The 13,648-nt window shown below is 41.3% G+C and overlaps 1 protein-coding gene across 1 annotated transcript; it reads left to right on the top strand.

The window, feature by feature from the left end:
* Positions 1-201: 201 nt before the first annotated feature.
* Positions 202-4,892, top strand: LOC135491252 (THO complex subunit 7 homolog). The gene is made up of 7 exons (XM_064776993.1): positions 202-232; positions 984-1,104; positions 1,705-1,832; positions 2,075-2,219; positions 2,878-2,944; positions 3,180-3,252; positions 4,404-4,892. The coding sequence occupies exons 1-7, from the start codon at positions 214-216 to the stop codon at positions 4,445-4,447; spliced, it is 597 nt and encodes a 198-aa protein (XP_064633063.1). The 5' UTR covers positions 202-213; the 3' UTR covers positions 4,448-4,892.
* Positions 4,893-13,648: the final 8,756 nt, after the last annotated feature.

Below are 13,648 nucleotides of genomic sequence, written 5' to 3'. Positions count from 1 at the left end.
CCCTTTCAAATTTTGCTTGTAACAATAGCAATATTTGACAAATGTACGTTTTATTCCTATATAAGCCGTTAAATGTGTATATAAAGAAGTTTTGCATTCAAATGAGTTATTAATTGGTTTTATAAAGGATACCTTGAAACTATTCTTTCAAAATTTCCCATGTAAATTTGTCGAGTACAATTGGTACTGTTGTTAGCGACACAGAATTTTAGCATGGCTAGTGTTTCTGATGGTAAGAAAAATGCTTTTCAAAGAACAAAAACAGACTAACTACGGCAAATAAAAAGCCGGTTTTTGTATATTCATGATCTTCAGGTCAAGATGTATCAAATCAACACTTCATTTGAATAGAATACTCTGTCCTTCAGTCATTTTTCTTTGTGTTTTTGAAAGTGATTTTGTTTTTGCCTGGCCTAGCCCTGCCCTGGCCTGACATGGTGAAGTACATGACTCGATGAGAGTGGTGGCAGGTGGTTGAGCCACTGACAGCAGGTCACAGCCAGGGAGGCTGGCCATCGGCACCACCGTCGTCATTTGTTCATCATTAGTCTTAACGGTTGCTTTATATTTTGATAAATGGACAATGTCAAACGCTTGGACCAGACTCCTTCCTTCATCGTTCAACTTTATCTTGTTGTACATGCAATATCATGACATGAGCTATGGGGAGTGCCAGACTGCCAGAAGATGTCACGGTGTCAAAACACAAATGACATGGCTCTATTGGCTTTCCTGAGGCCATCCGTCATTACGTTACGCAAGTAATAATAGAACAAGAGTTTCATTTCAAGAGTTGGTAGTTTTAGCCGGAGTGTTTTTAGTTGCGACTTTTTTACTGTTTCATTGGCTGGTGTTTTTGGAAATCTGCTGTTGGGAACAAACACAGGTTTTTTTTGCTTCCTATTAGTCAATTATTACTAGAATTAAAAAGAGAAAAAAATTTTGGGCCAATTGATCGCAAATAAAATAAGATTTTCTTGCAGACGATATTATTCGACGGCGCCTTCTGATAGAAGGTGATGGAGGTGGTGATGACAGAAGAATTGGATCGCTCCTGAAGATGTTTATTAAATGGTGCCAGGCTACAGAATCGGATGAGGAGAGGTAATTGAAGCAGTATTCTTGCCAAAATAGCTTTGGGCACTCGGTTTGCAATCCTCTCACAAACAGTTTTTCAACAATTGAATATGACTCCACCCTTTACAGGGAGTGGGCTGGCGCCCCAAGTGCCTTGACGAATGTATTTTGTATGAGGATGCTGTCTGTGACATCACAAAAACGTTTTCCAATTTTGGCTTGGAATAAAGCTTGTTTATCATAGTGTCACTTCTAATGAAAAGTTCAGCCAAATTTGCCTTATGAGACATTTCTTTACTTCCAAACTCCTATTGATCTCTAAAGCCAGGCGCCTGGCGAGAAGGCAGTTTTTATCCTGTATTTTTTACCTGGTGGCGGTTAACCAGCTGGCCTTATTGGAATGACCTACCTTTGGGACTCTAACCTTCAATGATGCAGACACAAGGCTGTCTCTGGAACAGACAAAAGTGTTGGTGACACCTGGGGGGGGGGGGGTTGCATTAACCCCTGCCCCCTCTAGCTACATAGCATTTCTGGCAGCATTTTAAAAATATCGCTCAACACAATCAAAACAGTTTGGGAATGCATTGGTATTACATTAACACCGGTTCTCCTGTGATGTTTTAGCTACGCCACATTCCAGAAGATGATGATGATATTAGCTCAATGTGACACGGCCATGGAGAAGACGCTCTCTGTCTATGAGATGAATCTCACGGAACAGAAGACATACGAACAACTCAATAACCAAATTGGTAAGGATGTCAGGCCAACAATGGCGTTAACCTTGGTCTCCTACTGCCTCAGACGTGCATCTTGCCAAACTATTGCTGGATTTGACCAATAAGCCAGATGAAAATTACAGAGGTCTTACACCATATGTTAAACTTTTAAAACTTGAAGAGTTTGATGTCATAATATGTAGTACTGTTGAAATTATAATTTTCTTTCTTTTGGCCAACTTGGCTTGTATAACTGTTTTATTTCATTATTTCAGAAAAGAGTATAAAAGAAGCCTTTGATAAAATAAACGAATGCAAAACGGAACTTCAGCAGGCGAAGAGAATAAGAAAGAACCGACAAGAATATGACGCTCTGGCCAAGATGATCCAGCAGCATCCAGACAGACAAGATACAATGAGGTTAGCTGCTAGTTACGCATTCTAAACTATCAGAAGGACTCCGTCCCTAGCCTCCCGCATATCCCTGAATATGCCATTTATCTATGTATCGTGGTGCACCTCACCCAAATTGATCTTATTATGCTGAATGTACATGTACAGTGGAACCTCCCTTAGCAGACACCTCTATTGAGGACAACCTCTCTATTAAGGACACTAGTTTTGGTCACAAATTGGTAGTTTCTATTCAATTTGACCTCTCTTATCAGGACACCTCTCTATTAAGGACAGCACTTGCCAGTCCCGAAGGTGTCCTTAATAGATAGGTTCTACTGTAGTGTACACTTTGTGTATACTTTGTGTGTAAATGATCATAATGGTGGACCTCACTTTCAATGGCTGCCACGCTGCCATATGTACTGGATTTCTATACAACTTCTCATGGTTAGCCCTTGTAATCTTCTTGGGACACTGCATAAGTTTCAATGCAAAATATCCAGTAGTTTTTTGGATGAGTCACCAAAAGACAGTTCCCGATATCATCGGACTGGATGAGCAAAAGCAGTGGCTACACTTTGTGTATAGCAATGCTTTATGAGTAACCATTAGCTGATGAGTAAATGCATGCTGTATTCTTCATCAATGGTGCGGCACCAAATGTTAATTTCTGTGTTTGCAGGCAATTGGAAGAACTTGATAAAGAGATGGAAAGTTTTAAAGCAACGAAACAGTCGCTGGAAGAAAAGGTTAGTCACTGAACTACTGAAATGTTCTACATTTTGGCAAATGTGCTCATTATCACTTGGCGAGGGACTCAGTATTGCTGGCAGCATTACCGAGGTGGAAGTTATACCAAAGTGATACCAAGTATGGATTAATATATACTTGGTGATACGGATTATACGCACTATGATACCGAAAGGTGAAAGGGTTGAAATAAAACTATCTGCATGTAATGAATTGATTTCTTGTTACTTGTAGCTTGAGATGAGAAGAAAACAGTTCCATGTTTTGATTGCTGCTATTCACGAAATGCAGAGTATACTTGACGGAGGTGAGTTTCGACCCAAGGTCTGTTCTACAACCAGTTCTTGCAGTGGCGCCCCCAAGCCACTTGAGTGTACATAAGTGGCAAGGGAGGCCCGAGGTGTGAACAAGTTTGAGAATTGAATTCATAACTGAACAGCATATACTATGCTTGAAGTAACATTTAGTCACCCCAAGGAAAGCGAAAAGGGTAGTCAAAGGAAACCTGAAGTCAATAGATAGTTCTTCTTCTTCTTCTTCAGCGTTCGCTCTGCACTTGGAGGGGTCATTCTCCTAGGAGTAATCCTCCTCCAAGGCGGGATGAGCGTATCCTGCGTGCCACTACGGTTAGGCGCCAATTGGGTTTTTTGGCCTAGTGGTCCGACTTTGGCGAGAGAGATATAGAGTCCACGCAAGCTACTCATGTTTCTCACTTGGTGGGGTCTTAGCTTGCCCTGGCATAGACACCAGGTACAAGGAACCTCGGTTTTGAGTCTCACTCGAAGGACTGTGAAGAGCCAGGAATTTTAGTTCCTTGAAAGCCACGCCTGTTCATCCAGACATACGATCCTGGGTTCTCCCCGGGATCGAACCCGGGCCCTATTGCGTGGTGGCCAGCAGTGTAAACCACTAGGCCATGAGGCTCGTTAAGTCAATAGATAGTAAAATGTTTGCATTAGCCAATGGCACTACCTTTGTTGATACACAGATACTAGTATTGTCAGAATTTTATGCTGAAGTGCTAGTCAAAGCTATGGAATGAGCTGCCAAATAGTGTTCGTGGCCAGAGTACCCTGGGTCGTTTTAAAACTGCACTAAAAACTCGTATTTTTAAGAACTTCTTTTAAATCCCACTTGCACGTTTTCTTTAGTAATGACTTTTATTCCATCATATATTAATGTTTTATTGTTTTATTATAAATTGTAAAGCGCTTAGAAGTTTTAACAACGTTAAGCGCTATAAAAATGTTTTTAATAATAAAATAATAATTGGCTGTGTGGCTTTCAGCACCGAGAAGTTTGTCCCTTGAACGGCCGATTTAAATGCTGGATGCATTTCATGTGGTAATGTTTTGGCACGCATGTTTGATTAAATCTCACTGGTGTCTTGCAGGTAAACAGTTTTTGGAATGGTTTTGATTGCGATCTGCTGACTCTTTAACTTCTTTTTGATTTCAGACGATGAAACGTCCGAGGTCAAGGTTGAAATGGACACGACTTAATGTCAGAAAGATATGCAAATTGTTTAACATATTTCATGATGTATGTGAATTTTAATTGCCAGGACCAGAATCACTGATTAGAAAACATGGGAATAAATCAAACTGCTAGGACAGAATCACTGATTAGAAAACATGGGAATAAATCAAACTGCCAGGACTTGAATGGCAGATTAAGAAATGTGGGTTTAAATCATGCATTGTCCCCCTGCTTTTCAATTGGCGTGCCCTGGGAATTACTTAGGCACTATCAGACCCAGTCGACTTGTGAACTTCGATTCCAAGAGGCTTGCTACCAAGGTGAGGTTCCAATCGGGAGGTAACCGCCCAAAGTGGCAGTAGTTCTTGACTGGTAACTGGTGGTCTGAAAGGAGTTATGAGGTTACACAGACTTGGCTTATATTTGTATCAAATATATTTGTTTTGAATAAAGTTTGTTGTCACATTATCCAGTCCCTTTCTTGAAATCTATTCTTCTATTGTGTATCGTTGATGTGACACAATCGACATGGAAGTGTCAAGTTGCAAGAGTTAGTGTCAGGTGTCGGTGAGTGAATGGTTGAAACCCTCAAGACAAACCCTTGCCTTGGATTGGAGTTTTGTGAGAATTACCCCCATGGACGATGTCCTCAGACAGGATCAGTTTTATAAGGTCAGAGGGAGAAAAGTGGTTAGGTATGCAATGCAATGTACATCTTGCCTTTGATTGGGGTATTGATGTCTTTCACACTATAAGACCTGTCCTCACTGCTGGACATCCAATTTGCTGTAAACAAATTTCACATTTCTAGTTTGCATAGGGTTCTCCTGACAACAGTCACACAGGAGGACATCTGCTCCAAATGACCTGGTTATGATATGTTATGTGGGCCAGTGCCTGTGGACAGTAGCATACGAATTACTTGTTAGTCTCATCAAAAAGTTTTGTCAATAAATATCATGTTCGAGACTGAATCAGATGGGGGGGGGGGGGGGCAATTCATTTACTAGATATGCAACATTTTTCAGTACCCCCTCCCCTTGTACCTGTGCATATGCTAGACCCCAGTCTCCTACCCGTGTCAGTTCACGCTGGTGTATGTTAAAGCAAAGGAACAGTAGATGTTGTTATTATGCTCCTCGTTGCCCAGAAACCCCCTTGACTTTCGGTATTGTTAGTTTCCTCACCACAGTTTAATCACTTGTGTGGTATGCTAACTGGGAAATCCTATTGGTTTTACTCTTGGGACAATGTCTGAATGTGTCATCATCATGACCCCGAATGAGCTGAGCTTGATATACGATTGTGACAAGGTTTGATATGAATAAAGTCTAGCAAATGCTTTTACAGTGTACTTCAATTTTGTACAGAAAGGCCTACTGTAAATGTACATGGAGTTTTAGATAAAAGAATTTGCTAGTCTTTATTCATATCATCCGTCTGAATGTGTCCTCATCATGGCTCGAAATGGGCCAAGCTTGATATACGATTGTGACAATGTCCGAATGTGTCCTTATCATGGCTCCAAATGGGCCAAGCTTGATATATGCTTGTGACAATGTCCGAATGAGTCCTCATCATGGCTCCATGGCTAAATGGGCCAAGCTTGATATACGATTGTGATAATGTTTCTAGGTGTCATCCATGGCACGAAAAGGGGCTAAGCTTCATATATGATTGTGACAATGTCTTAATGTGTCATCATCGTGGCTCCATATGGGCCAAGCTTGATATATGATTGTGACAATGTCTGAATGTGTCCTCATCATGGCTCCAAATGGCCCAAGCTTGATATACGATTCTGACAATGGCTGAATGAGTCCTCATCATGGCTCCAAATGGGCCAAGCTTGATATACGATTCTGACAATGGCTGGATGTGTCCTCATCATGGCTCCAAATGGCCCAAGCTTGATATACGATTCTGACAATGGCTGAATGTGTCCTCATCATGGCTCCAAATGGGCCAAGCTTGATATATGATTGTGACAATGTCTTAATGTGTCATCATCGTGGCTCCAAATGGGCAAAGCTTGATATATGATTCTGACAATGTCTTAATGTGTCATCATCGTGGCTCCAAATTGGCCAAGCTTGATATATGATTGTGACAATCTTTGAATGTGTCCAAATCATGGCTTCAGATGGGCCAATCTTGATATATGATTCTGACAATGGCTGAATGTGTCCTCATCACGGCTAAATATAGGCAGAGCTTGATATACGATTGTGACAGTGTCTCAAGGTGTCATCCATTGCTCCAAATGGACCAAGCTTGATATATGATTCTGACAATGTCTTAATGTGTCATCATCGTGGCTCCAAATGGACCAAGCTTGATGTATGATTGTGACAATAGCTGAATGTGTCATCATCGTGGCTCCAAATGGGCCAAGCTTGATATATGATTGTGACAATGTCTAAATGTGTCATCATTGTGGCTCCAAATGGACCAAGCTTGATATATGATTCTGACAATGTCTTAATGTGTCATCATTGTGGCTCCAAATGGTCCAAGCTTGATATATGATTGTGACAATGTCTAAATGTGTCATCATTGTGGCTCCAAATGGACCAAGCTTGATATATGATTGTGACAATGTCTGAATGTGTCCACATCATGGCTCCAAATGGGCCAAGCTTGATATATGATTCTGACAATGTCTTAATGTGTCATCATCGTAGCTCCAAATGGACCAAGCTTGATATATGATTGTGACAATGTCTGAATCTGGCCTCATCATGACTCCGAATGTCTGAATGTGTCCTCATTGTGGCTCAAAATAGAGCTTGATATACGATTGTGACAGTGTCTCAAGGTGTCGTCCATGGCTCCAAATGGGCCAAGCTTGATATATGATTCTGACAATGTCTTAATGTGTCATAATCGTTGCTCCAAATTGGCCAAGCTTACTATATGATTCTGACAATAGCTGAGTGTTAATCATCGTGGCTCCAAATGGGCCAAGCTTGATATATGATTCTGACAATAGCTGAATGTTTCATCATCGTGGCTCCAAATGGGGCAAGCTTGATATATGATTGTGACAATGTCCGAATGTGTCCTTATCATGGCTCCAAATGGGCCAAGCTTGATATATGCTTGTGACAATGTCCGAATGAGTCCTCATCATGGCTCCATGGCTAAATGGGCCAAGCTTGATATACGATTGTGATAATGTTTCTAGGTGTCATCCATGGCACGAAAAGGGGCTAAGCTTCATATATGATTGTGACAATGTCTTAATGTGTCATCATCGTGGCTCCATATGGGCCAAGCTTGATATATGATTGTGACAATGTCTGAATGTGTCCTCATCATGGCTCCAAATGGCCCAAGCTTGATATGCGATTCTGACAATGGCTGAATGTGTCCTCATCATGGCTCCAAATGGGCCAAGCTTGATATATGATTGTGACAATGTCTTAATGTGTCATCACCGTGGCTCCAAATGGGCCAAGCTTGATATATGATTCTGACAATGTCTTAATGTGTCATCATCGTGGCTCCAAATTGGCCAAGCTTGATATATGATTGTGACAATCTTTGAATGTGTCCAAATCATGGCTTCAGATGGGCCAATCTTGATATATGATTCTGACAATGGCTGAATGTGTCCTCATCACGGCTAAATATAGGCAGAGCTTGATATACGATTGTGACAGTGTCTCAAGGTGTCATCCATGGCTCCAAATGGACCAAGCTTGATATATGATTCTGACAATGTCTTAATGTGTCATCATCGTGGCTCCAAATGGACCAAGCTTGATATATGATTGTGACAATGTCTAAATGTGTCATCATTGTGGCTCCAAATGGACCAAGCTTGATATATGATTGTGACAATGTCTGAATCTGGCCTCATCATGACTCCGAATGTCTGAATGTGTCCTCATTGTGGCTCAAAATAGAGCTTGATATACGATTGTGACAGTGTCTCAAGGTGTCGTCCATGGCTCCAAATGGGCCAAGCTTGATATATGATTCTGACAATGTCTTAATGTGTCATAATCGTTGCTCCAAATTGGCCAAGCTTACTATATGATTCTGACAATAGCTGAATGTGTCATCATCGTGGCTCCAAATGGGCCAAGCTTGATATATGATTCTGACAATGTCTTAATGTGTCATCATCGTAGCTCCAAATGGACCAAGCTTGATATATGATTGTGACAATGTCTGAATCTGGCCTCATCATGACTCCGAATGTCTGAATGTGTCCTCATTGTGGCTCAAAATAGAGCTTGATATACGATTGTGACAGTGTCTCAAGGTGTCGTCCATGGCTCCAAATGGGCCAAGCTTGATATATGATTCTGACAATGTCTTAATGTGTCATAATCGTTGCTCCAAATTGGCCAAGCTTACTATATGATTCTGACAATAGCTGAGTGTTAATCATCGTGGTTCCAAATGGGCCAAGCTTGATATATGATTCTGACAATAGCTGAATGTTTCATCATCGTGGCTCCAAATGGGGCAAGCTTGATATATGATTGTGACAATGTCCGAATGTGTCCTTATCATGGCTCCAAATGGGCCAAGCTTGATATATGCTTGTGACAATGTCCGAATGAGTCCTCATCATGGCTCCATGGCTAAATGGGCCAAGCTTGATATACGATTGTGATAATGTTTCTAGGTGTCATCCATGGCACGAAAAGGGGCTAAGCTTCATATATGATTGTGACAATGTCTGAATGTGTCCTCATCATGGCTCCAAATGGCCCAAGCTTGATATACGATTCTGACAATGGCTGAATGAGTCCTCATCATGGCTCCAAATGGGCCAAGCTTGATATACGATTCTGACAATGGCTGAATGTGTCCTCATCATGGCTCCAAATGGCCCAAGCTTGATATACGATTCTGACAATGGCTGAATGTGTCCTCATCATGGCTCCAAATGGGCCAAGCTTGATATATGATTGTGACAATGTCTTAATGTGTCATCATCGTGGCTCCAAATGGGCCAAGCTTGATATATGATTCTGACAATGTCTTAATGTGTCATCATCGTGGCTCCAAATTGGCCAAGCTTGATATATGATTGTGACAATGGCTGAATGTGTCCTCATCATGGCTCCAAATGGGCCAAGCTTGATATATGATTGTGACAATGTCTTAATGTGTCATCATCGTGGCTCCAAATGGGCCAAGCTTGATATATGATTCTGACAATGTCTTAATGTGTCATCATCGTGGCTCCAAATTGGCCAAGCTTGATATACGATTGTGACAATCTTTGAATGTGTCCAAATCATGGCTTCAGATGGGCCAATCTTGATATATGATTCTGACAATGGCTGAATGTGTCCTCATCACGGCTAAATATAGGCAGAGCTTGATATACGATTGTGACAGTGTCTCAAGGTGTCATCCATGGCTCCAAATGGACCAAGCTTGATATATGATTCTGACAATGTCTTAATGTGTCATCATCGTGGCTCCAAATGGACCAAGCTTGATATATGATTGTGACAATAGCTGAATGTGTCATCATCGTGGTTCCAAATGGGCCAAGCTTGATATATGATTGTGACAATGTCTAAATGTGTCATCATTGTGGCTCCAAATGGACCAAGCTTGATATATGATTCTGACAATGTCTTAATGTGTCATCATCGTGGCTCCAAATTGGCCAAGCTTGATATACGATTGTGACAATCTTTGAATGTGTCCAAATCATGGCTTCAGATGGGCCAATCTTGATATATGATTCTGACAATGGCTGAATGTGTCCTCATCACGGCTAAATATAGGCAGAGCTTGATATACGATTGTGACAGTGTCTCAAGGTGTCATCCATGGCTCCAAATGGACCAAGCTTGATATATGATTCTGACAATGTCTTAATGTGTCATCATCGTGGCTCCAAATGGACCAAGCTTGATATATGATTGTGACAATAGCTGAATGTGTCATCATCGTGGTTCCAAATGGGCCAAGCTTGATATATGATTGTGACAATGTCTAAATGTGTCATCATTGTGGCTCCAAATGGACCAAGCTTGATATATAATTGTGACAATGTCTGAATGTGTTCACATCATGGCTCCAAATGGGCCAAGCTTGATATATGATTCTGACAATGTCTTAATGTGTCATCATCGTAGCTCCAAATGGACCAAGCTTGATATATGATTGTGACAATGTCTGAATCTGGCCTCATCATGACTCCGAATGTCTGAATGTGTCCTCATTGTGGCTCAAAATAGAGCTTGATATACGATTGTGACAGTGTCTCAAGGTGTCATCCATTGCTCCAAATGGACCAAGCTTGATATATGATTCTGACAATGTCTTAATGTGTCATCATCGTGGCTCCAAATGGACCAAGCTTGATGTATGATTGTGACAATAGCTGAATGTGTCATCATCGTGGCTCCAAATGGGCCAAGCTTGATATATGATTGTGACAATGTCTAAATGTGTCATCATTGTGGCTCCAAATGGACCAAGCTTGATATATGATTCTGACAATGTCTTAATGTGTCATCATTGTGGCTCCAAATGGTCCAAGCTTGATATATGATTGTGACAATGTCTAAATGTGTCATCATTGTGGCTCCAAATGGACCAAGCTTGATATATGATTGTGACAATGTCTGAATGTGTCCACATCATGGCTCCAAATGGGCCAAGCTTGATATATGATTCTGACAATGTCTTAATGTGTCATCATCGTAGCTCCAAATGGACCAAGCTTGATATATGATTGTGACAATGTCTGAATCTGGCCTCATCATGACTCCGAATGTCTGAATGTGTCCTCATTGTGGCTCAAAATAGAGCTTGATATACGATTGTGACAGTGTCTCAAGGTGTCGTCCATGGCTCCAAATGGGCCAAGCTTGATATATGATTCTGACAATGTCTTAATGTGTCATAATCGTTGCTCCAAATTGGCCAAGCTTACTATATGATTCTGACAATAGCTGAGTGTTAATCATCGTGGCTCCAAATGGGCCAAGCTTGATATATGATTCTGACAATAGCTGAATGTTTCATCATCGTGGCTCCAAATGGGGCAAGCTTGATATATGATTGTGACAATGTCCGAATGTGTCCTTATCATGGCTCCAAATGGGCCAAGCTTGATATATGCTTGTGACAATGTCCGAATGAGTCCTCATCATGGCTCCATGGCTAAATGGGCCAAGCTTGATATACGATTGTGATAATGTTTCTAGGTGTCATCCATGGCACGAAAAGGGGCTAAGCTTCATATATGATTGTGACAATGTCTTAATGTGTCATCATCGTGGCTCCATATGGGCCAAGCTTGATATATGATTGTGACAATGTCTGAATGTGTCCTCATCATGGCTCCAAATGGCCCAAGCTTGATATGCGATTCTGACAATGGCTGAATGTGTCCTCATCATGGCTCCAAATGGGCCAAGCTTGATATATGATTGTGACAATGTCTTAATGTGTCATCACCGTGGCTCCAAATGGGCCAAGCTTGATATATGATTCTGACAATGTCTTAATGTGTCATCATCGTGGCTCCAAATTGGCCAAGCTTGATATATGATTGTGACAATCTTTGAATGTGTCCAAATCATGGCTTCAGATGGGCCAATCTTGATATATGATTCTGACAATGGCTGAATGTGTCCTCATCACGGCTAAATATAGGCAGAGCTTGATATACGATTGTGACAGTGTCTCAAGGTGTCATCCATGGCTCCAAATGGACCAAGCTTGATATATGATTCTGACAATGTCTTAATGTGTCATCATCGTGGCTCCAAATGGACCAAGCTTGATATATGATTGTGACAATGTCTAAATGTGTCATCATTGTGGCTCCAAATGGACCAAGCTTGATATATGATTGTGACAATGTCTGAATCTGGCCTCATCATGACTCCGAATGTCTGAATGTGTCCTCATTGTGGCTCAAAATAGAGCTTGATATACGATTGTGACAGTGTCTCAAGGTGTCGTCCATGGCTCCAAATGGGCCAAGCTTGATATATGATTCTGACAATGTCTTAATGTGTCATAATCGTTGCTCCAAATTGGCCAAGCTTACTATATGATTCTGACAATAGCTGAATGTGTCATCATCGTGGCTCCAAATGGGCCAAGCTTGATATATGATTCTGACAATGTCTTAATGTGTCATCATCGTAGCTCCAAATGGACCAAGCTTGATATATGATTGTGACAATGTCTGAATCTGGCCTCATCATGACTCCGAATGTCTGAATGTGTCCTCATTGTGGCTCAAAATAGAGCTTGATATACGATTGTGACAGTGTCTCAAGGTGTCGTCCATGGCTCCAAATGGGCCAAGCTTGATATATGATTCTGACAATGTCTTAATGTGTCATAATCGTTGCTCCAAATTGGCCAAGCTTACTATATGATTCTGACAATAGCTGAGTGTTAATCATCGTGGTTCCAAATGGGCCAAGCTTGATATATGATTCTGACAATAGCTGAATGTTTCATCATCGTGGCTCCAAATGGGGCAAGCTTGATATATGATTGTGACAATGTCCGAATGTGTCCTTATCATGGCTCCAAATGGGCCAAGCTTGATATATGCTTGTGACAATGTCCGAATGAGTCCTCATCATGGCTCCATGGCTAAATGGGCCAAGCTTGATATACGATTGTGATAATGTTTCTAGGTGTCATCCATGGCACGAAAAGGGGCTAAGCTTCATATATGATTGTGACAATGTCTGAATGTGTCCTCATCATGGCTCCAAATGGCCCAAGCTTGATATACGATTCTGACAATGGCTGAATGAGTCCTCATCATGGCTCCAAATGGGCCAAGCTTGATATACGATTCTGACAATGGCTGAATGTGTCCTCATCATGGCTCCAAATGGCCCAAGCTTGATATACGATTCTGACAATGGCTGAATGTGTCCTCATCATGGCTCCAAATGGGCCAAGCTTGATATATGATTGTGACAATGTCTTAATGTGTCATCATCGTGGCTCCAAATGGGCCAAGCTTGATATATGATTCTGACAATGTCTTAATGTGTCATCATCGTGGCTCCAAATTGGCCAAGCTTGATATATGATTGTGACAATGGCTGAATGTGTCCTCATCATGGCTCCAAATGGGCCAAGCTTGATATATGATTGTGACAATGTCTTAATGTGTCATCATCGTGGCTCCAAATGGGCCAAGCTTGATATATGATTCTGACAATGTCTTAATGTGTCATCATCGTGGCTCCAAATTGGCC

This window comes from Lineus longissimus, chromosome 7 (assembly GCF_910592395.1).
Source record: "Lineus longissimus chromosome 7, tnLinLong1.2, whole genome shotgun sequence".
NCBI classification, from domain to species: Eukaryota; Metazoa; Nemertea; class Pilidiophora; order Heteronemertea; family Lineidae; genus Lineus; species Lineus longissimus.
This window is presented reverse-complemented; position numbering and strand designations above follow the sequence as displayed.